Source organism: Tiliqua scincoides, chromosome 3 (assembly GCF_035046505.1).
Source record: "Tiliqua scincoides isolate rTilSci1 chromosome 3, rTilSci1.hap2, whole genome shotgun sequence".
NCBI classification, from domain to species: Eukaryota; Metazoa; Chordata; class Lepidosauria; order Squamata; family Scincidae; genus Tiliqua; species Tiliqua scincoides.
Genome location: NC_089823.1, coordinates 192,273,849 through 192,294,732, shown reverse-complemented (window position 1 = coordinate 192,294,732; position 20,884 = coordinate 192,273,849). Strand labels below are relative to the sequence as shown.

Genomic DNA, 20,884 nt, shown 5'->3' with positions numbered 1-20,884 from the left:
CGTAATCATCTTAGTCACTCTCTTTTGCACCTTTTCCATTTCCACTATGTCTTTTTTGAGATGCGGCGACCAGAACTGGACACAATACTCCAGGTGTGGCCTTACCATAGATTTGTACAACGGCATTATAATACTAGCCGTTTTTTTCTCAATACCCTTCCTAATGATCCCAAGCATAGAATTGGCCTTCTTCACTGCCGCCGCACATTGGGTCGATGCTTTCATCGACCTGTCCACCACCACCCCAAGATCTCTCTCCTGATCTGTCACAGACAGCTCAGAACCCATCAGCCTATATGTGAAGTTTTGATTTTTTGCCCCAATGTGCATGACTTTACACTTACTGACATTGAAGCGCATCTGCCATTTTGCTGCCCATTCTGCCAGTCTGGAGAGATCCTTCTAGAGCTCCTCACAATCACTTCTGGTCTTCACCACTCGGAAAAGTTTGGTGTCGTCTGCAAACTTAGCCACTTTACTGCTCAACCTTGTCTCCAGGTCATTTATGAAGAGGTTGAAAAGCACCGGTCCCAGGACAGATCCTTGGGGCACACCGCTTTTCACCTCTCTCCATTGTGAAAATTCCCCGTTGACACCCACTCTCTGCTTCCTGGCCTCCAAACAGTTCTCAATCCATGAGAGGTCCTCTAATTCCCTGACTGTGGAGTTTTTCATAGCCTTTGGTGAGGGACCGTGTCAAACGCCTTCTGAAAGTTCAGATATATAATGTCCACGGGTTCTCCCACATCCACATGCCTATTGACCTTTTCAAAGAATTCTATAAGGTTTGTGAGGCAAGACTTACCCTTACAGAAGTTTGACTATCAACAAGATAGAAAGTGATTAACATAAGAACCTAAGAAGAGCTCCATTGAATCAGGCCAAAAGTCCATCTAGTCCAGCTTCCTGTATTTCACAGTGGCCCACTAGTTTCCTCAGGGAGCACACAAGACCACAAGAGACCTGCATCCTGATGCCCTCCCTTGCATCTGGCATTAAACCAGTGATTTTCAATATTTTTTGTCTAGTGGCACACAGACAAGGCACTCAAATGCTCACCATCAGTTTTTTGACAATTGACAAGACACACCCATTGACAGCAGAGGCTCGCATCCCTCAGAGGCCCTACTAACAAACTGCACTCCCCCAAATTCTCGAAGCACACCCGCAGACCATCCACGGCGCACCAGTGTGCCGCAGCACAGTGGTTGAAAATGCACTAGTTTTTTCATCCTTCAACAACAACAACAGTATTTATATACCGCTTTTCAACAAAAAGTTCACAAAGCGGTTTACAGAGAAAATCATAAATCTAATAGCTTCAGTTAGTTTAGCATATGTGCAGTTGTTGTTGTTGATGATAATGATGTTTGTTTTACTACTGGAAGTACACTCATATGCACTCAGCACTAATTCCAGTCTAGGGTAAGATTCGATGCTCAGCTTGACCTTGATGTGCATGTAAAGACAGACCTTGCAAACCATTTGTCCCAGTGAACTACATCTCCCAAGAACTTTTGCAGCCGGTTCCAGCCTGATTGGCTGGCATGTTTATGACATCATCTGTTTTGGCTCTGGAAGGTCACATGTTTCGGGGTCCCCTTTGTTTTGAGTGCAGCTGGAACTTGAAACAGACAAAAAGAGCGAGCGATCTAAGGAGAGGGGAAGACGGTGGCTCATCTTCTTCTTGCCTGCAAGGAAACCGAGACCCACAGGTAATGCCTTGGCTCAACTCAGTTGCTGAGTTGCATCAGGACCGCAGTGGAACTGGGGTCGGGTGATCGACGCAGGGCATATTTCCATTTGCAGTGGCCATAAAGAGGTGTCAAAAATAAGACAGTAATGCTCTGAATCACCACGAATTCGAATTAAGGGTTAATTTTTGCATGGTGACTCCCCGAGCAGATTAAGGGCACAAGCCTAGGCATGTCTACTCAGAAGTAAGTCGCATTGCAGTCAATAGGACCTACTCCCAGGAAAGTGTGCATAGGTTTGCAGCCCAAGTTCCAAGGGGAAGGGGGAGGAACTGTGTCCCCCTTTCATATCTCCATCTCCCCCCCCCCTACTTTTCCAGGAAATTGTTCTTGTCAAATGGATTTCAGAGACGTTTCAAATGGATCTCGATTCCGCTGTGATGATTTCAGATCACTGCTATGAATTCTGCAACGGAGAGGAAAATCCCGTTGACAGTAACTTTTAATGCCTGGCTAGCTATGTTGATTAAGCAGGGCAGGGCAGAGAAGAGAGATAATGAGTTATGGTTGTGAGCTTCAAGTCCTTTCTTATCCCCGGCGGCCACCATTAGAAAAAGCGAGACACCGTTAGTTGGTGCTGCTCGAAGAAAGGAAGTGGAGTTCATCCGGAGGTGGAAAAACAATGTGCGTGGCGGGGGGAGGAGAAATGAGTCTTCTGGATCGGTAATTTAAGGGCACGTAGATATAGTTTTTGAACTCCTAGAGAGAAACAAAGGAGGGGGGGGGGGTTCTGCAAAGGACTGCTTTTCTTAGCTTGCAAAGTTGCTAGACTGTCCTGCGATCTCAAGGGACCGCTCGCATTTCCAAGCCCAGGGGATCCACTAGAGATCATCAGAGGAGAGGCTTCCCTTTCCCAACCCCCAATATGCAAACACTTCCGTGCTGACTGAAACAACCAGCAGGACACCCACTCCTTCTGTGCTTGCCAGGCACTTGTGTTAGGACCATGGCACTGAAAGCCTGTTTAATGTGCCCAACGTTGCATATATGCGACAGGAACCAAACGTGTACACCTGTGGGCCGGGCAAAAATGGGTTAAGACGAGATTCTGAAACAAAGTTACACATTCAGAGACAAAAAGAGAAGCAGTCTGGCTAACAAGTACTTTTAGGAGCAACGTACTAAGCAAATACGCAGTGCTGTTCCTTCCCTGCCTCCCTTTTTAAGCGGTTTCTGCCCAGCGTTGCATATGCGCAACAGAAAGGGAACAAATGTGTACACCTGTGGGCTGGACAGAAATGGAATAAATTGACCAAAGGTTGCTAGAGGATCCAGATAAATCCTACAAAACATCTGGAAAGTCTTCCTTAGAGGATGATTTAGGGCTCAATCCTATCCAGTTTTCCAGTGCTGGAGTTGTGCCAGTGGGGTGTGAGCTGCATCCTATTGTGGAGGGACAGTCACCGGGGCCATCTCAAGGTGTGGAAACGTGTTCCCTTACCACAGGGCTGTATTGTGGCTACACTGGAGCTGGAAAGTTGGATAGGATTGGGTCCTTAAAGCCCTTCCCCAGTTTTACTGTTCTATCTATCTAGTTGGGGGGGGGGTGCACCCTTTGTAGTCATTTGGTGGCGTTTTGTGCTTGGTGGCAGAAAGATAGCCCAAAGGACGCTTGGGCTACCCCACCCCCCTCCACAGGAGGGTTTTTTTTTGGAGGTATAGGGACTTTGGCTGGCTAGAGTCCCTTTGGACCAGTCCACTTTTTTGAGGGGTGTGCGTGGAGGTGTAGGGACCTTGGCTGGCTAGAGTCCCTTTGGACCAGTCCACTTTTTTGAGGGGGTGTGTGTGGAGGTGTAGGGACTTTGGCTGGCTAGAGTCCCTTTGGACCAGTCCACTTTTTGGGGGGTGTTTGTGGAGGTGTAGGGAGGTCGCCCAAGGACTCGTGAAAACACGCCAGGTCTTGTGAGGAGACGAATTGACCGTGGTGAGGCTCTGGCCAGATCTCCCCCCCCCCCAAAAAAAAATAAGTGTGGATGGACGGCCAAAGGAAAAGAAAGAGGAACCATCCCTCTACGACCCCCCTCTCCGCCCCTTGGTTTGTTCCCTTCAGCCTCTTCAGCTGAAGGGGAAGGAAGGAAAGGTTGAGGCGGATTGGGTGACGCATCAGCCTGGCGGGGGGGGGGGAGCTGGCACTGCCGCAGTCTCTAATTGGACAGGAGATGTGGGGGCGGGGCTTAGCCGGGGACCGTTCGGGGTGAAGGTGAAGCGGAGGGTGTGCTCGTGCGCGCGCCTCAGTCTGTCGCTGGGGTTCGAACTGAGGGCAGTTGTGTAACGGCTGGCGGCGCTTTCCTGCCGCCGACTCCTGAAGGTGGTTGGGATTTGCCTTCAGGGTTTCAAATAACCGTTGCTCGTTGGTTTGGTCGCGCGCTCCTTTGTCTCGTGCACGCGCTCTTGAGATGCGGCCCCCTGAGAACCCCTCGGCTGGCCTCGCCTCCTCTGCCGACAGTGGGGCCTCCTCAGCGTCAGGAGCTCAGGCTGCAGTCCTAGTTACGCCTTCCTGGGAGTAAGCCCCACTGACTATAGTGGGACTTAGTTCTGAGTAGACATGCATAGGATTGGGCTCCTAAGGCTGCCATCCTACCCACACTTTCCTGGGAGTAAGCCCCATTGACCACAGTGGGACTTACTGCTGAGGAGACATGCATAGGATTCTTGGACAAGGATGACACGTGGCATCCTTGACTCAGGGGCATGTGTTGGGTGGGAAGGCAGCTGAGACAGAGCCTCCCCACTGGAGTCCTTCAAAAAGCACCACTAATGTGTGAGGCGTGCAAACACGGGTTGTGAGTGCTTGCACGCCTCACATGGCAGCCCTCTGGTCTCCCCACCCACCACATGTCCCTGGTTTCCCTCCCCAACAGCATCAGGGGGTCATGGAAGTTCAAAAAAGAAACAACCACTAATGGTCATTCTAGCAAGTACAAAATGTGTTGGATAAAACAAACACAATGCCGCTCTTGCCAAGAGCAAGATCAGATGTGTACCATGTGCACAATCTCAAGGCAATCAGCCAGGGCCCATGACAGGGGGGTAAAGGAAGTAATTTGTACCTGGGCCCAGGAGTCAAAGGAGGGGCCCAGAAATTTCCTGGGATCTTACGTTTTTCAGTTTCACCCAGACTCCCTTCCCACTTGGGATGCTGTGGACTGCAACAAAGCACCAGGCCAAAGAATGCAATCATGACACCATAGTGTCAAATCTGGCAGGAAACTGGCCTGCAATAGTAGCTCTTTGGCTTGTGGAGTCATGAAGGAGTATATAGGAGCTCGGGGACACAGCTGTGGGGCTGCAGAATTTGGTCCACACAGCACACTTTCCATTCTAGTGTGAGCCTAAATATGATAACCATCTGCAGACTTGGGGTGGGGCAAACCGGGCAAATGCCCTGGGTGTTGAGCCTCACGCAACTCCAGGATCATGTGGGAAGTGTTCGGAAGTTCCCAACGCAATTGGAAACAGTATTTCCAGTTTTCTGGAAGTACTGTTTAAGATAGCAGGGAAACCTCAAAATGCTTCCACAGTTGGTCCTGGAGTCACATGAGGCTCCATCACACTGAGTAAGTATGGGGGGGGGGCGACAACATCGAAACCTTTGCCCTGGAAGCAATGAGGGGTAAGTTTGTTACTGACAATTATGCTAATTTTTCCACAACAATTTTCTATATTTGAAACTTTTCAGAGAGACTTAAGAGGGTGTTTGGAGTTCTCTGTTACTGTATCTTGCTGCTGATGCTGCATGGGCGGGTAGACCTGGGCTCTGCATTGAGAAGCCCAATAGATCTAGGCTCCAAAGACTTTTCCAGCTGTCACTACCACTACCACCCGTTTTGTTTTGCCCCTTCCCTGCCCCTGTTCTGCCAATCCCCAGTGCCACCCTTCCCCACACTGTTTTGCCCTACCCCAATGGGAATAGAATGCAAAGGAATTTTGTACCCCCTGATAAAATTCAGGCCCTTGGATCAGCTGCAAAGCGTAGAGGAAAATGCCTTCAGGCACTGCTTGCTGTCTGCTGTGTTGTGCTGTCCTAGGACAAGACTGAAACCCAACCTTCTGACTCTTCCTTTTAGGGAAAGGGGGTGTTTTCAAAGTCAAACGTGGCCACTCAATCATTTCATTTATTTATTGCAGATGCTTATTAGATACCGTTCCAGCACTCAAGGAGGGTTCTGATAATGAAAACAAATTCAGAATAATGGTAGTGTCAAATCATATGTGATTACCTTTTGCAGTTGCATGTTAGAAAGCTGCTTATACAGATTCAGACCATAGACCTATCTGCCACAGGACCCAGTCCTATTCAATTTTCCAGTGCTGGTGCTGTTGTGCCAGTGGGGTGTGCACTCCTGTGGTGGAGGGGCAGTCACTTAGGCTTTCTCAAGGTATGTGAACATGTGTTCCCTTATCATGGGGCTGCATTGTGGCTACAACAGAGCTGGAAAATTGGATAAAATTGGGCCCACAGTCTTGTTGACACTGACTAGCAGTATTTCTCCAGAATTACAGATAGGAATCTCTCTCTGTCCTACCTAGAGATGGTAGAGATTGAACTTGGGAAATTTTATATGCAAAGCATCTATTCTGCAGAAAAGTTGCAGCTCCTTCCTTATGTTCTTTCATGAGAACCAATGAAATACAAAATTTAACATTCCCCAATAACACCAAATAAAGATTATGCTTTGATATACTGTAAAATACAATCAACAGACCCATAAACACGTTTTACAGATATTAGTTAAAAGATCAACTGAATGATTTTATTTAACCAGTGAGAACATGCAAATCAGGGTCAATACTTGTGGTTAGCTTTTAATTGCTTCCTTATTTATTCAGTCAGTACAAGTAATTTAAATGCTGATGTGCAGACTAATATATACAGAAAATACAGGACCCAGCCTCAAGGAGTTACAATCTCAAATTTCAGCTGATGAGGCCACAGGGGCCTAATTGAATTGAATTGAATTGAATAGTGGAACTAATTGAATAATGGAAGATGGAAAATACAAGGGTAACACAAAGTGAATGTGAGTAAATGTAACTGGGTAGCTTGGGTATCAAGGAGGTAAACATCAGTGCCTTGTTTCTTATTGTAATTTTATTTAGTTTCAGGTTATCATAACTGTTCCAGCTGTATCTCAACTACAATCTCAAGTCAAACTACCTGAAATAATGTTTTTTACAGACATGGTTGAGAGACTTGAGTTGTGAAACAGGAAACCAGATCTCACCTTAACCATGAACTAACTCACTTGGATGATCTTGGGCAAGCTATTCTCTTTGCTTCATCCTTCTGCCCCCTCCCCCCAATCAGCAATATGGGAATAATAACACTGATCTGTTTCATATGTGATTGTTATAAGGATTACTGAAATATGGATGTAAAGTGCTTTGAATGTTCTAAAATGCTGTATAAATGCTAAGTATCACTTTGGCTATGCTTTAACTGTAGATAGACTCACATATAAAATAATTATTTCATGTGCAAGATAGACATCAAGTTGTTTTAAAGATATATTTTATGTCTAATAGTTATTATCAGTTTAGTCCAGCCAAAGAGGAACAGTTTTAAAAACTATTTAAATAAAACAGCACAATTGTATACTGATTTATTCTGAAGTAGTCCTAGTGTGTTCTGTAGGACTTATTCTTAGGTAAGTGTATACAGGATTATAGCTGAAGTGGCAAAAAAGCACTTAACATTGGCTAAAATCTTGTGTGCATTTATCTTATGGAGAAAATGTTGACGTGAAAGAATTGTAATTTGTTCTTATATTCCTGTAGGCTTTCTATAGCTCTAACAGTTATCATGCCCTCTAGAGACTGGAAGCACACCTGGCATGTTCAGTCAGTTGACTCCTGAGATAATAATACCTGCATGCGTAACTAATATATTCATATCATTTCCATTTCAGATAGCCTAGTCATATTCAAATTATGTCGTGAAAATTTTGAATTGAGAAAGGAACTTCCATTTATGCAGTCTGGTGTTTTCATTTATGCAGTCTGCGGTTTTTATTTTTATTGTTTGCAGGCACAGGAATGAATAATAAACAAGTGGACACAAGTACAGACCTGTCATAATTTGCTTCAGATGGAGCAAGCAGGACAGAAGGAGAGAGGAGACCAGGGTCAGCCTTACCATGCAGCGATGTAAAACAGTTATGTGGAGAGGCACCCTTGGAGGGGCAGCAAATGGATGAGCCCCCCATTCATCTGTCCACCACCCTCTCCAGCTTGCTGTTCCACTGGGGGCTCCTATCCTTTTCAGACCTGCTGAGAATAAGCCTGAAGAGGATCACAGCAGGGGCAGCTTCTTTCTCCCTCCACTGCTGCAGAAGAAAGAAGTGGGTGGGTGGGGGAGCTGCTGTGGCTCCAAATATTCACCCAGTTGGTGCTAACAAAGCACCAGGTAGGCAGGGAAAAGTAATGCAGAGCCTGCTCCCCCCTCCGTCTAACCCAGGGGTGCCCAAACCCCAGCCCTGGGGCCACTTGCGTCCCTTGAGTACTCCCAATCTGGTCCTCAGGGAAGCCTCATTCTCCAATGAGCCTCTGGCCCTCCAGAGACTTGCTGGACTGGAGCCTGTGCTGGCCTGATGCAACTGTTCTCAACATGATGGCCAACTGTTCAACCTCTCATGTATGCTATGGAATGAGGGCTCCCTCCACTGCTTGCTGTTTCACATTTGTGATGCAGCAGTGGCAGCAAAGGAAAGGCTGGCTTTGCTTTGAGCAAGGCCTTTTATAGGCCTTGAGCTATTGCAAGACCTTCATTCATTCATATAAGTTCTATCTCTAATATATTCATTTGTGTAAATTTATTCAAATTTGAAATGTTAGTTAATTCTTTTTTTTTCCTGGCCCCCAACACAGTGTCAGTGATATGATGTGGCTCTCCTGCCTAAAAGTTTGGACACCCTTGCTCTAACCCGAACCCGTCCCTTTACTTAGGACAAGCATGACGGACAACTTTTGTGCTCTGCTGCACTGCTTCTGTTTGCAATGTATGGGAGCAGTGGATACTAGGAACCCAGCCTCCCCTGCTTCTGTTCATTTCAAAGACAAGTGACATGGAGCAGGGAGGTTGTCCATTGCACTCACTGTAAGTAAAGAGAAAGGAGCACTGGGCTGTGGCCACCTGTTTGCTTGCCTGCCTTCCCGCCTCATCCATGGTGTGTGAGTATGCACAGGCACACACAGAGGCAGCATTGCGGTGAGATTTGGGCAGTGCAGGGGCATGGACTGCCCTAGAGGAGAGGAGACGTATATTCCTCCCTTTACTCTAGCCTTCCACTCAAAGCTCCGCTAGTGCTTGCTGATATAGTAGCAACCCAGTGAAGTAGGAAATTTCCTGGATTTGATTCATTGACTGCTGTTTTATTTCATCTTTATTTCCCTTCATTTCATGGCATCTTCTTAAATAAATGAAAGTTGCAAAAGGATGATTGATCTAATGGCTAAAACCAGTATCCATTCCAATGCTGAACTTTTAGGTTTTGGACAAAAGTACTTCACACAAACACAGAGTCTATTTTATATCAATAGAAACTTATTTAAGGTTACTGTTATTAATAGTATAGTGCCATCTGCATACATGACATTTTCCACAGAATGAAAAAGAAACCAGACAAGTTCCACTTATCCCAAAGGTACACAATCTAGGAGAGATATAAGGGAGACAACTAATGAAGGGGGGTGGGGAAGTGGCTGCCAGGAAAGAGTAGTGTAATAATGTAGTATGTAGTAATTTGTAGTATGTATGTAGTAATTTATTATGTATGCTTACTTAGGCTTAGTTAAAATATTAACACTTGAGTAACACAAAGCTAACCATGGCTGCAGAATGGCATCTCAGTCAGGAGGGGTAATGGTCTGTGCTTAGTGTTTACAGTGCAATCCTGTTCATGTCTACTCAGTAAATTCCACTGAATTCAATGGTACTTACTCTCAGGTAGTGTATATAGCAGAGGTGCCAAACATAAGGCCCGGGGGCCAGATGCGGACCGCAGAAGCTTTTTATTCAGCCCTCAGTCTCTCAGCTGCTGAGCAGTGCTGAGGTGTTACTGCTAAAAGGGCAGCCCTCACGAAAATAGGGCTCTCCCATGTCTTGAAATATGATAAAGGTTTGTGTGTTTTCTGTCATTTGTAGTTAATGAATTCCTAAGTGAGAAAAAGGGCTTATTTTTGGTTATAAGTTGTTTAATGACATCACTTCCTGCCTAACAACATCACTTCTGGCCCTCAGCAGGCATCATGAATGCCATTTGGCCCTCCCCTGGTATATTTTGACACGAGTTTGACACCCCTGGTATATAGGATTGCAGTCTTTGCCTCTTTCCCCTTTATGGTCTTTGTGGGGACAGGAAGATCTAGTATGAGCTTGGCTGGATATGCTTTGAATAGTATCCTTGTTCCTTTTGCCTGGGTACCATTTCATTCCAAATGCTCATACAATGATACCTAGTGGCTTTAGATATGCAGCAATTGGGAGCCTGTTGTTAGAGAATCAGACCTAGTTATCATAATGTAACAATGGTGTTTGCAGTTTGAACTAACTTTTTTTTAAAAAAATTGTTTTTATCTTTAGTGCCACGAAAGAGGACTCATCAGTTTTCTCCATGGTATTATAAACTATTAACGTAACAATGGTATTAATACTGGGACGCAGATTAAACAGAGGGGATAGCCGGGTCCAGGAGTCCCCAGTAACAAAACGTAAAGTTTTTGAAATGGACCCAAAGTCCTTGTCAGGCCATGAGTCTTTTGATTTCTCTTCTGGATCATCCCATGCTGAAAGCATACTTCAGGTCTTCAACGAATTTCGTGATAGCCGCTTGTTCACAGATGTAATAATCTGTGTTGAAGGCAAAGAGTTTCCCTGTCATCGAGCTGTTCTTTCAGCCTGCAGCAGTTACTTCAGAGCTATGTTTTGCAACGACCATAGAGAAAGCAGAGAGATGCTGGTTGAAATCAATGGAATTTTTGCAGAAGCTATGGATTGCTTTTTACAATATGTGTACACAGGCAAAGTAAAAATCACGACAGAAAATGTACAATACCTCTTTGAAACATCAAGCCTCTTTCAGATAAGCGTTTTGCGTGATGCTTGTGCAAAGTTCCTGGAAGAGCAACTGGATCCCTGCAACTGCCTAGGCATCCAGCGTTTTGCCGATACACATTCATTGAAAACGCTCTTTACCAAATGCAAGAATTTTGCACTGCAACATTTTGAGGATGTGTCCCAACATGAAGAGTTCCTTGAGCTTGGAAAAGATGAACTTATTGATTATATTTGCAGAGATGAACTGGTAATCAGTAAAGAAGAAATGGTTTTTGAAGCAGTCATGCACTGGGTTTACCGCGCTGTTGATTCCCGACGCTCAATGCTACAGGAACTTCTGACACATGTGAGATTGCCTTTATTACACCCCAACTACTTTGTTCAAACAGTGGAAGTGGATCAATTGATCCAGAACTCCCCTGACTGTTATCAGCTGCTGCATGAAGCAAGAAGGTACCATGTACTTGGAAATGAAATGATGTCCCCAAGAACTAGGCCACGGAGGTGAGAGCGCTTGTTTGTGTTATGTTCCAGAAGAAATTATTCATTATGGCACTTGGTTTTGCTTAGGGCTATCAGTCTGTTAAAGATCTTCAACAATTCTGTCCTATGCATGTCCACTCAGAATTATGTCCTGCTCTGTTCTGTAGGGCTTACTCCCAAGTAAGTGTGTAGGATTGCAGCTGTATCCAATTAACCAGTCAGTCAACATAATTAACTGACTATGTTTTGTATCACTTCAATAAAAGTATGAGATTTTCTTTGCTTTTTGAATTCTGTGTTTAGTAAACGAAGAACAGTGTGAGGCAAAATATGTTGGACTGGAGCATGGTATATGCAGAGTGTAGTCCAAGAAAAATTAAGCACATTTAAGAACGGTTGGTTTCAGTATGATTTAACATGTCAAATTTTAGTATGACATGTATGTTTAGTATGTTCCCATAGATTAGGAATAACTTGTTCTCATAGTCCTCTGTAAACTTGGATATAATCTTTTTAAAAACAATAAATCTGTTAATGTTCTGAGAATGAGAGAAAAAGGCTGAACAATTTTTCCTGAATTTGATTTTTTCCCTTTGTTGGCTTTCCGATATTGTAACTGTGTGATGGTTTTGACTTTTTCCTTAGAAATATTTTCAACAAAGACCATCTTTTGCTTTTCTGTTTCTAGGTCAACTGGCTATTCTGAGGTGATTGTTGTTGTTGGAGGTTGTGAACGAGTTGGAGGGTTTAATTTGCCTTACACAGAATGTTATGACCCCATGACAGGGGACTGGAAATCACTGGCTAAATTACCAGAATTTACGAAGTCTGAATATGCTGTCTGTGCTTTGAGGAATGATATCCTTGTTTCAGGTAAGCATTCTGTATTACACATGAGAACACTATGGGGAGATCACTGCTGTGTGTTTTTTAACACACAGTTAGGGCAGTTTTTTTACCTTGTGATTACTGAACAGGTAAACAGTGCAACTTTGGACATTGCACAGAAGTAAGGACAAGTGCATGCATGAGAGACCTGTATATCCAACTTTTAGGTGACATTTGAAGAGATAATTTGCACACTATTGCCTATTGGCAACCTTCAGTCTCGAAAGACTATGGTATCGCGCTCTGAAAGGTGGTTCTGGCACAGTGTCTAGTGTGGCTGAAAAGGCCAATCCAGAAGTGACAATCCCGTCCACACCGGGAGCAAGTGCAGTCGTCCCTGGTCTGTCTCCCTGGCTATGGGCCTTCCTTCTTTGCCTCTTAGCCTCAGGCTGCTGGCAAAGTGTCTCTTCGAACTGGGAAAGGCCAAGCTGCACATCCTGCCTCCAAGCGGACCGCTCAGAGGCCAGGGTTTCCCACTTGTTGAGGTCCATCCCTAAGGCCTTCAGATCCCTCTTGCAGATGTCCTTGTATCGCAGCTGTGGTCTACCTGTAGGGCGCTTTCCTTGCACGAGTTCTCCGTAGAGGAGATCCTTTGGGATCCGGCCATCATCCATTCTCACGTCATGACCGAGCCAACGCAGGCGTCTCTGTTTCAGCAGTGCATACATGCTAGGGATTCCATCACATTCCAGGACTGTGTTGTTAGGAACTTTGTCCTGCCAGGTGATGCCGAGAATGCGCCAGAGGCAGCGCATGTGGAAAGCGTGCAGTTTCCTCTCCTGCTGTGAGCGGAGAGTCCATGACTCGCTGCAGTACAGAAGTGTACTCAGGACGCAAGCTCTGTAGACCTGGAACTTGGTATGTTCTGTCAGCTTCTTGTTGGACCTCCCTGCAATGGTATGTGAAAGTTCCAAATGCATATGAAACTTGTGCAGTTCCCTAATGAATGTGTCAGTGGCTCAGGGAAACTGGATACAACATTCAAAGTCATCCAGTGCTCTGGAAAATGTTTTTGTGTGTGTGATGCTAAAAGATGATATCATTGTCACTACTCACAGACAAGACTACTTTTTATTGAAAATCAGGATATAAATATTCTCAATTATATACTGTATATGCTTTGTTGTGAATGTTAACTGCAAAAGTATATCCTGCAGGTAGAGCCTGTTTATTCATGAATTTTATATCTGTGGATCTGGCTCAGTGCAGGTCCCCTGGACCTGCTTTAAGTCAGACTTGACCCCACCTGAACCCTCCAAAGGCAACTGGAGTTGTACTCCAGTTGCCTCCGGAGGGCTTTCTGAAGCCTGCAGAGCCCGTGTGCATTCATCTGCAGCTTCTGCAAGCTCCAGAATGGCCTGAAAGGCCAAAAAAAGTGACTACAGTTTCTGGGGGGAAACCGGAAGTGAAGTATTTAATGCCTTATAAGGCACTGGCGTGATACCTGTGCTTTGCTATAGTATTTAACTACTTTAAATCCACTTTGACTCCTGTTAACTTTCCTTTGATTGGAATGAACAATTGAAATTTAGCACAACTACCCCATGTCAGATGACACCTTGTAATTGTTGAAAGTTGTGGTTCCATTAAATTATTTTTGTATTTTGATTTGGTTTTGTGCTATAATAGCATAGTACCCATGCTTCGCAAAGATATTAACAAAAGTAAAGGAAAACAAATTAAGAAAAAGTATATGTAGTTTGAATAAAATGAAGCGTGTTGATGCAGAAAAATGATGAAGTGAAATTTGAATTATGACATATGAAGACTGCAGTGGGAAAAAAATGTGTGAAAAATTGCGCATATTTCCTTGCAACATCCTTAAGTTGCTTCTTCCTTTTAGCGTCAGTGTATCTACCACAACAGTTGCCAGGAGCTTTCTTGGTTATAGGAAGAGATGATAGCTGTGAGAGGTGTAAAACGCAGTCAGAATGAGGAGTGAGTGGTGTGATGGAGACTTCTTTAGGTTTACATGGCAGGTATGCATCAGAATGGCCCCTGGGAAGGTCCTGCAAAAAGTGTAGCCTCCTCACAGTGTGACCTTCAGCACCAAGACTCTCATAGAACTCATCATTTTGAAGCCCACAGAGAATGCAGGTGGATGTACACAGCCTCTGCAGGCTTCAAAAAGCCTCTTGAGACTTTAAAGGGGCCAAAAACAATAGATTTCAGTATCCACAATTTTTGGTATATGCAGGGGATCCAAGAACAGATCTCTCACATATACCAAGGCTTCACCTGTGCTTTCATTTGAATATGACATTTTCTGGGTTTGGACACAAAGGAGCATAACAACCTAGTAACAGCAATTTTTTTAAAGGGAGCTTAATAATAGCAAAAATTTTTAAAGGAGTGTAATAGCTGATTTTCCTTTATATATTTATATTAAGGCGGAAGAATCAACAGCCGTGATGTGTGGATTTACAATTCTCAGCTTAATATTTGGATCAGAGTTGCTTCTTTAAATAAAGGGAGATGGCGTCATAAGATGGCTGTCCTTCTTGGTAAAGTAAGTGATCTTTGTTATTAAAGATACTTAAGTAAGGTTGAAACAAGACAACAAATATCTGAACTTCAGGTTGCATTCTGTTAATTATTTCTGCTACATCCACAAATTGGTTTGCAATTGAAACAGAAGATCTTCCAGTGATGATTGAGCCTGTGTTTTGTATAATGAGATGTTACATTCAACATGGAGCTGCCAACGCTCCCACATTGAGTACTCTCCTATAAGATTACTTACTCCGTGTAGTATCATCATGTTGTCTTTTTCCCTACACAATTTCTTTAGCAGTAGAACAAGGCAACATAAGAATATCATTATACTATACATATACATAATATATCATTATGTATATATTATATTATATACATAATATGATATATTATGATCATGCAACATAAGAATATCATTATACTAAGTGATCCTACATGTTACAGGGGAGAATTCAACATGGGGAGGGCTTGCATTGTGAAACCTCATGTAATAATAATAATAATAATAATAATAACTCGGTATTTATATACAATCTTTCTGGTCATCGGATTACTCCTCTGACTTTATTCAAGGCAGTTTACATAGGCAGGCGTTTCTAAATCCCTCGAGGGGATTTTTACAATCATAAATGGTTCTCTCTTTCAAGAACCACACAACATTTCAGATGGATCTTCCGGGTCTGATCTCACTTCTGACCTCCAGTGCCTGCCACACAGGCTGACAAGCAGTTCCTTCATCTCTCACATGGAGGGCAGCCAAGGCACTTCTTCGTTCATATACCGAAGAGCAGATGGAATAACTCACTTGGCTTGTCAGCTGCTTCAAGGTCTCACTGTTCAGGGAGCTGCGAGTGTTCTCGAAATGGTGACCTTCTGATGTTATCTTTGGGCTAATGGAGGCTCTACACTCTAGACCGAACCTCCTGCCTTTGGAATATAGATTCCAAAGCATTGAAGTCCAGCCTTCCAGTGTCAGGGACTTGTGGACATGAAACCCCAATGGTATTTTACTTTCCTAGTGGATTGAATGGCAGTGATTTACTTATAGCTGAAAGTAAGTCTGTACCAGTATGGAGGCTAATCCTGTTCCCTGCCCCAGATGATCCTACTGTTAATCAAGCCTGCATCTTTCTGCATGGCCATCCTGGATCTTGTTGCTTGGTCATACTACAATGAAAGTAGGGAACTGGTTACTTTTTAATAAACAGGTGTGGATGCAGCTTTATAGCTAAGGCAGACTCGATTTTTAAGCATACTACCATCATAAAAAATTTCTTCCACAATTCTACAATTAGTCCTTCCAGTACAGTTTGTTATGAAAAATTTCCTTGGCATGATACATGAGTTATTTTTTCTGGAAAAATCAGTTATAAACAGCTGAGTAATAGCTGAGTGGTTTTCTGTAGTTATAGAAAAGTGCCAGTGCATTATAGAACAATGCCTTTTTCCAAGGTTGTGCTGGTGTCTGTGGTGCATCCATGGCGGGGGGGGGGGGCTTCTATACTAGTGGGCCTGTTGTTTATGCTGGCATTTGTGGCACCAATGTCAGAGAGAGATTTCAGAGATAGGACTGGACCTTTAATGCTTCTTGTAATTTGAAGATTATTAATCCTAGAATGAATAGATTTATAGAGTCTTCATGAACCCAACATGTTACAACTGAAGAGGCTTGAATTATGTTAAGATTATTAAACAAGAGATAAGCATGTACTGATAAACTTGTCCCTGTGCTTTTAAAGGTATATGTGGTTGGAGGATATGATGGGCAAAATCGACTTAGCAGTGTTGAATGTTATGACTCATTTTCCAATCGATGGACAGAGGTAGCTTCTCTTAAAGAAGCCGTGAGTTCTCCAGCAGTTACTAGCTGTGTAGGCAAGCTGTTTGTTATTGGTGGAGGTCCTGATGACAACACATGTTCTGACAAGGTAAGATGATCTTCTTAACTTCCTTTAACACACATTGGTAATATTTAAAAATGTAAATCAGAAAAAGATGTTAGTAATGTTCTGTCCCATAAATTTCTGACATAAGTTACAGTCACTTTTACCAAGCCATACTTCTAAGCTGACATGAAAAGACTGCAAGTTTTTCAACAACCTGCTGTAGATAGCTTGCTGGTCTTTGACTTGTCCAACCATTTTATTGTTGTTGCCCAGAAAATATAAGAATCGGGGAAGGTTGAATCTACAGCCACTACCTTAAGATTAGAGCGGTTGTTAAAGCTGGACTATGTTTTCTTCTCAGGTTCAGTCATATGATCCTGACACTAATTCATGGCTACTCCGTGCAACAATTCCCATTGCAAAGAGATGTATCACAGCTGTATCACTAAACAATCTCATCTATGTTGCGGGTGGACTCACAAAGGCAATATATTGTTATGATCCAGTTGAAGATTATTGGATGCATGTGCAGAATACATTTAGCAGACAGGTAACCAAAACAATGCTCATTTATACCATATTTTATGTATAATATTTGATAGGAAATGAGTGAAGTGATTGATCTCTGAAAGTGCATCAGTGAGAATTAGTCTGTGTTTTCAAGATACATCTCAGCTCATTTTCCTGTGCTCGGGCATATTTTCAGATTTTCTGCCACTTTTTCTTAATCTTATTTCCTCTACATTTGTTCCCTCTACCTCCTATCACTTATAAAGTGTTTCTGTTCTGTTAAATGTTTCCCTGGCTTAATACTTACCTTGGCTTTTCCAGCAAATGATAGAGTTTAGAATCAATAATATTCACTGGGGAACAGTTTATCAGAATGCTACAGGAAATTGCCTTGCTGCTCCCTCTGGAGCAGTAGTTCTCAAATTTTTAGCGCCAGGACCCATTTTTTAGAAGGAAAATCTGTCAGGAAATGAATGGGGACCCACCTGAAATTGGCTCACTACCCACCTAGTGGGTCCCAACCCACAGTTTGAGAAACACTGCTCTGGAGGAAGCCCAGCATGATTTCTGCAAGGGTCAGTACTTGATGGTTTACTTTCAGAAATGCACAAAAGAACTTGCACACACTCAGATATAGATATGTTAGTAATATGGCATCAAGCATGTAAATGTTATTAGAGGGAAGTATAAATCACAGTCAGATGGAAAAGGATCTGAGATGGAGAATATTTTATTCTATCAGCACATGTATGTTATATAGGTGTCAGAGGTAAGCTTTTGTTTCTAGGAGTGACTACAAGTGTTTTGTATGTCTTAATTACCACTAATTCTTTGTATATTTGATGAACAGGAAAACTGTGGTATGTCTGTGTGTAATGGCAAAATCTATATCCTTGGTGGAAGACATGAAAATGGAGAAGCCACGGATACCATTCTTTGTTATGATCCTGCAACCAGCATCATCACAGGAGTAGCAGCAATGCCAAGACCAGTCTCATACCATGGCTGTGTGACTATACACAGATACAATGAAAAGTCCTTTAAACTCTAAATAGAGGAGAGTCTCTGAATAAGTAAGCAGTGGCATATTATAAACAGAATTCAAAAATTTCATAAAAAGGAAAACTGTCTTTTCCAAGATGTCATCTGGAAAGAAACACCATTGTGCTTTTTAAAATTTAAATGTATCTGTTAAATGTAGCCAGTCACTGCAGTTAAGTGATTTCATGCATGCCCTGGGTTGAAAACAATAACAGTTTATTAATGATTAACAGTGCAGGTCTACCTGGAAGTAAGTCCCATTATGTTTAATGGGGTTTGCTCCCAGGCAAGAGAGTTCACTTTTGTGTTATCTGCAATCAGAGTCTTCAGTTTTGTGTGTGGGGTGGGGGGGGGGGTCAGCCTATTTTATACTGAGCATTGTCTGCATGTTTTTGTATCTTCTTTGTGATAAGTACTGTTAATCAAAGATACACAGGAAAATGAGTTCATAGCATTGATTTATGTGTACAGTGGTCTAGCAAAAGACACTGGTTGTTTTGCCAAATAGGGTTTTTTCATTTTTCCTAATTACATTTTTATTTAAGAAGCTGGTATTAAAATATTTGAAGAACATTTTCTCTTGACAAACTAAACAACTTCAAAATATTGTGCTTTCAACTCATTAGTAATATGGTTACCTTATCATTAAGTAAGCATTAGTTTTAAAAAAATCAACAGCCCTATCCTGTGTACTCAGATGTAAGTTGTACTATGTCCAGTGGGGCTTACTCTCAAGTGTGTATGATGTAACAACTTTCCTTCAAATTAATAAACCCAAGGTGAGTGTGCAGAATTTTTTGATTCAGGATTATAATCACCAACTACCTTTTGTACTAAGAATCATGTAAAGAAGCAGGTAACTAATAACAGTTTTTCATAGCAGATGTTGTCTGTTTTTTAATGAATTATGCAGTGTGCCTACTCCTAAGACAGTAACTGGTACCTCTTTATGATAGGAATAGTAATCTAAGAACTTAATAAATTTCCTGAAGCAGTTCCTACTTAAACAGCATGAGTAAACCTAGTAAATATGTTGATTCTTACTGTATAGATTTTCTTAATCATTTCTGCTCACACCATAACAAAAGTCAGTAAACATACACTTTTCACTGTGAATAGTTGAAACGATTGGCATTGCACTCCACTTTTGCTATACTAAGTATTTGCTGCAGGTGATAGATACTGAGGTTGCTACACACGCAGACAAAATTAGTTGTACCAAAATGTCATATACTATACCACAAAAGGCCACTCAGTCATATTAAACCCTTTTCCTATGTATTTTATTGTCAGTCACCTCAGCCTTACTTGACAAGTTAATCAAATCTAACAAGCTGGTATTTAAATTTTAAATAAAATGTTTGATTATATTGCTCTGAATAATATACTATTTGGGGACAGTGATATGATCGTGTAAGTCATATTAATACCCTCCCATTTTTGTGCAGGAAAGTCATGATATTGTTTTTGTAATGTTCCACTCTACCTGTCTGATACTGGATGAACTATCTATAATTGTTTTATTGAATCGCAAGGTTTAGGGCACAATCCTAACTAGGTCTATTCAGAAGTACATCCTATTTTGTTCAGTGGGGCTTACTCTCAGGAAAGTGTGGTTAGGATTGCAGCCTTAGGGCCCAATCCTATCCAACTTTTCAGCACTGATGCAGCTGCAATGCAGCCCCAAGGTAAGGGAACAAATATACCCATACCCTGAGGAGGCCTCTGTGACTGCCTCCCCAACACAGGGCGCAGTTCACGCCCCATTGGCATGGCTGCACCAGCACTGGAAAATTGGATAGGATTGGGCCCTCATTCTCTTATAAAGTGACACTTCAATTTTATGGAAAATAGACTGTCAAGGAGTAACTGAAGCAATCGTCTTTAAAGTACTTAATTTAGAACAATCAGTGCATATGGGGATTATTATGCAGTAAATCGTTTAAGGCTTTGCCTATATATTCCTTAGGTTGTTGGCCACTTGATTATTTGTTATTGTTTTAAAAAGGAACCAGCTTGAACAAGAGATTCACTGAGTATTTTATTCAAATGTTACACGAATGTGTTGAGTCTCTCTTGTTTTAACTATAGATACAGAAATGGTTATAGCAAGCTCTTCTTTTTTTTAGGGATGATTATGCTACTGCTCACTACATAAAATGTTTATGTAGTGAATTTTCAATAGTAGCTGTATGGTTGTACAACTCACCAAAGGTTCCACTACTGTGACCAATTTTCTTCTTTAAAATAGTATCAGAAATGAAAATGTACATCATTTTGCACGTTTTTTCAATTCCTGTAAAAAAAATTGGTCAATAGGATGTTATAGCTTATATGCATGGTTAAAAGAAACAGTTTCACAACTGGTGTTAAATAATTTGTGAGATATAGTTTGATTTTGGAGGATGCTTAGATTGTGGTATGTGTGCCTTTGCCCCTTTTCTTCTAGTCACTGCTTCTGTATATCTTCTCTGCAATATTCCCTATTTGGGATAGTTTTCTGATATTAGTAAGAAGGGGAAGCATCAATTTATACTTGTGAATAGATTAAGCTACTGTTTAGTACTTAGGGTTATAAAACAAACATACAATTTCATATGATTTTGACATATGCCAGATAAAGCACCAATAGTTCTGTAGTAGGTGTAGTTCTGCACCTACTTTCTTTGACTTGTCCTCATTTGCTTTTGCTTAGAACTCACATAAGTATAATTCACATAGAAAACACTCAAAAGAAGGAAGGATTGTTGCTCACTTTTTTGTAAGTTCCA

The 20,884-nt window shown here is 42.3% G+C and overlaps 1 protein-coding gene across 1 annotated transcript; it reads left to right on the top strand.

Moving 5' to 3' along the window:
• The first annotated feature begins 1,601 nt into the window (after positions 1-1,601).
• KLHL24 (kelch like family member 24) lies at positions 1,602-18,197 on the top strand. Its single transcript, XM_066620377.1, has 7 exons — positions 1,602-1,715; positions 10,336-11,313; positions 11,981-12,165; positions 14,571-14,689; positions 16,416-16,604; positions 16,924-17,112; positions 17,923-18,197. Exons 2-7 carry the CDS (start codon positions 10,394-10,396, stop codon positions 18,121-18,123), a joined length of 1,803 nt encoding a protein of 600 aa, XP_066476474.1. The 5' UTR covers positions 1,602-1,715; positions 10,336-10,393; the 3' UTR covers positions 18,124-18,197.
• Positions 18,198-20,884: the final 2,687 nt, after the last annotated feature.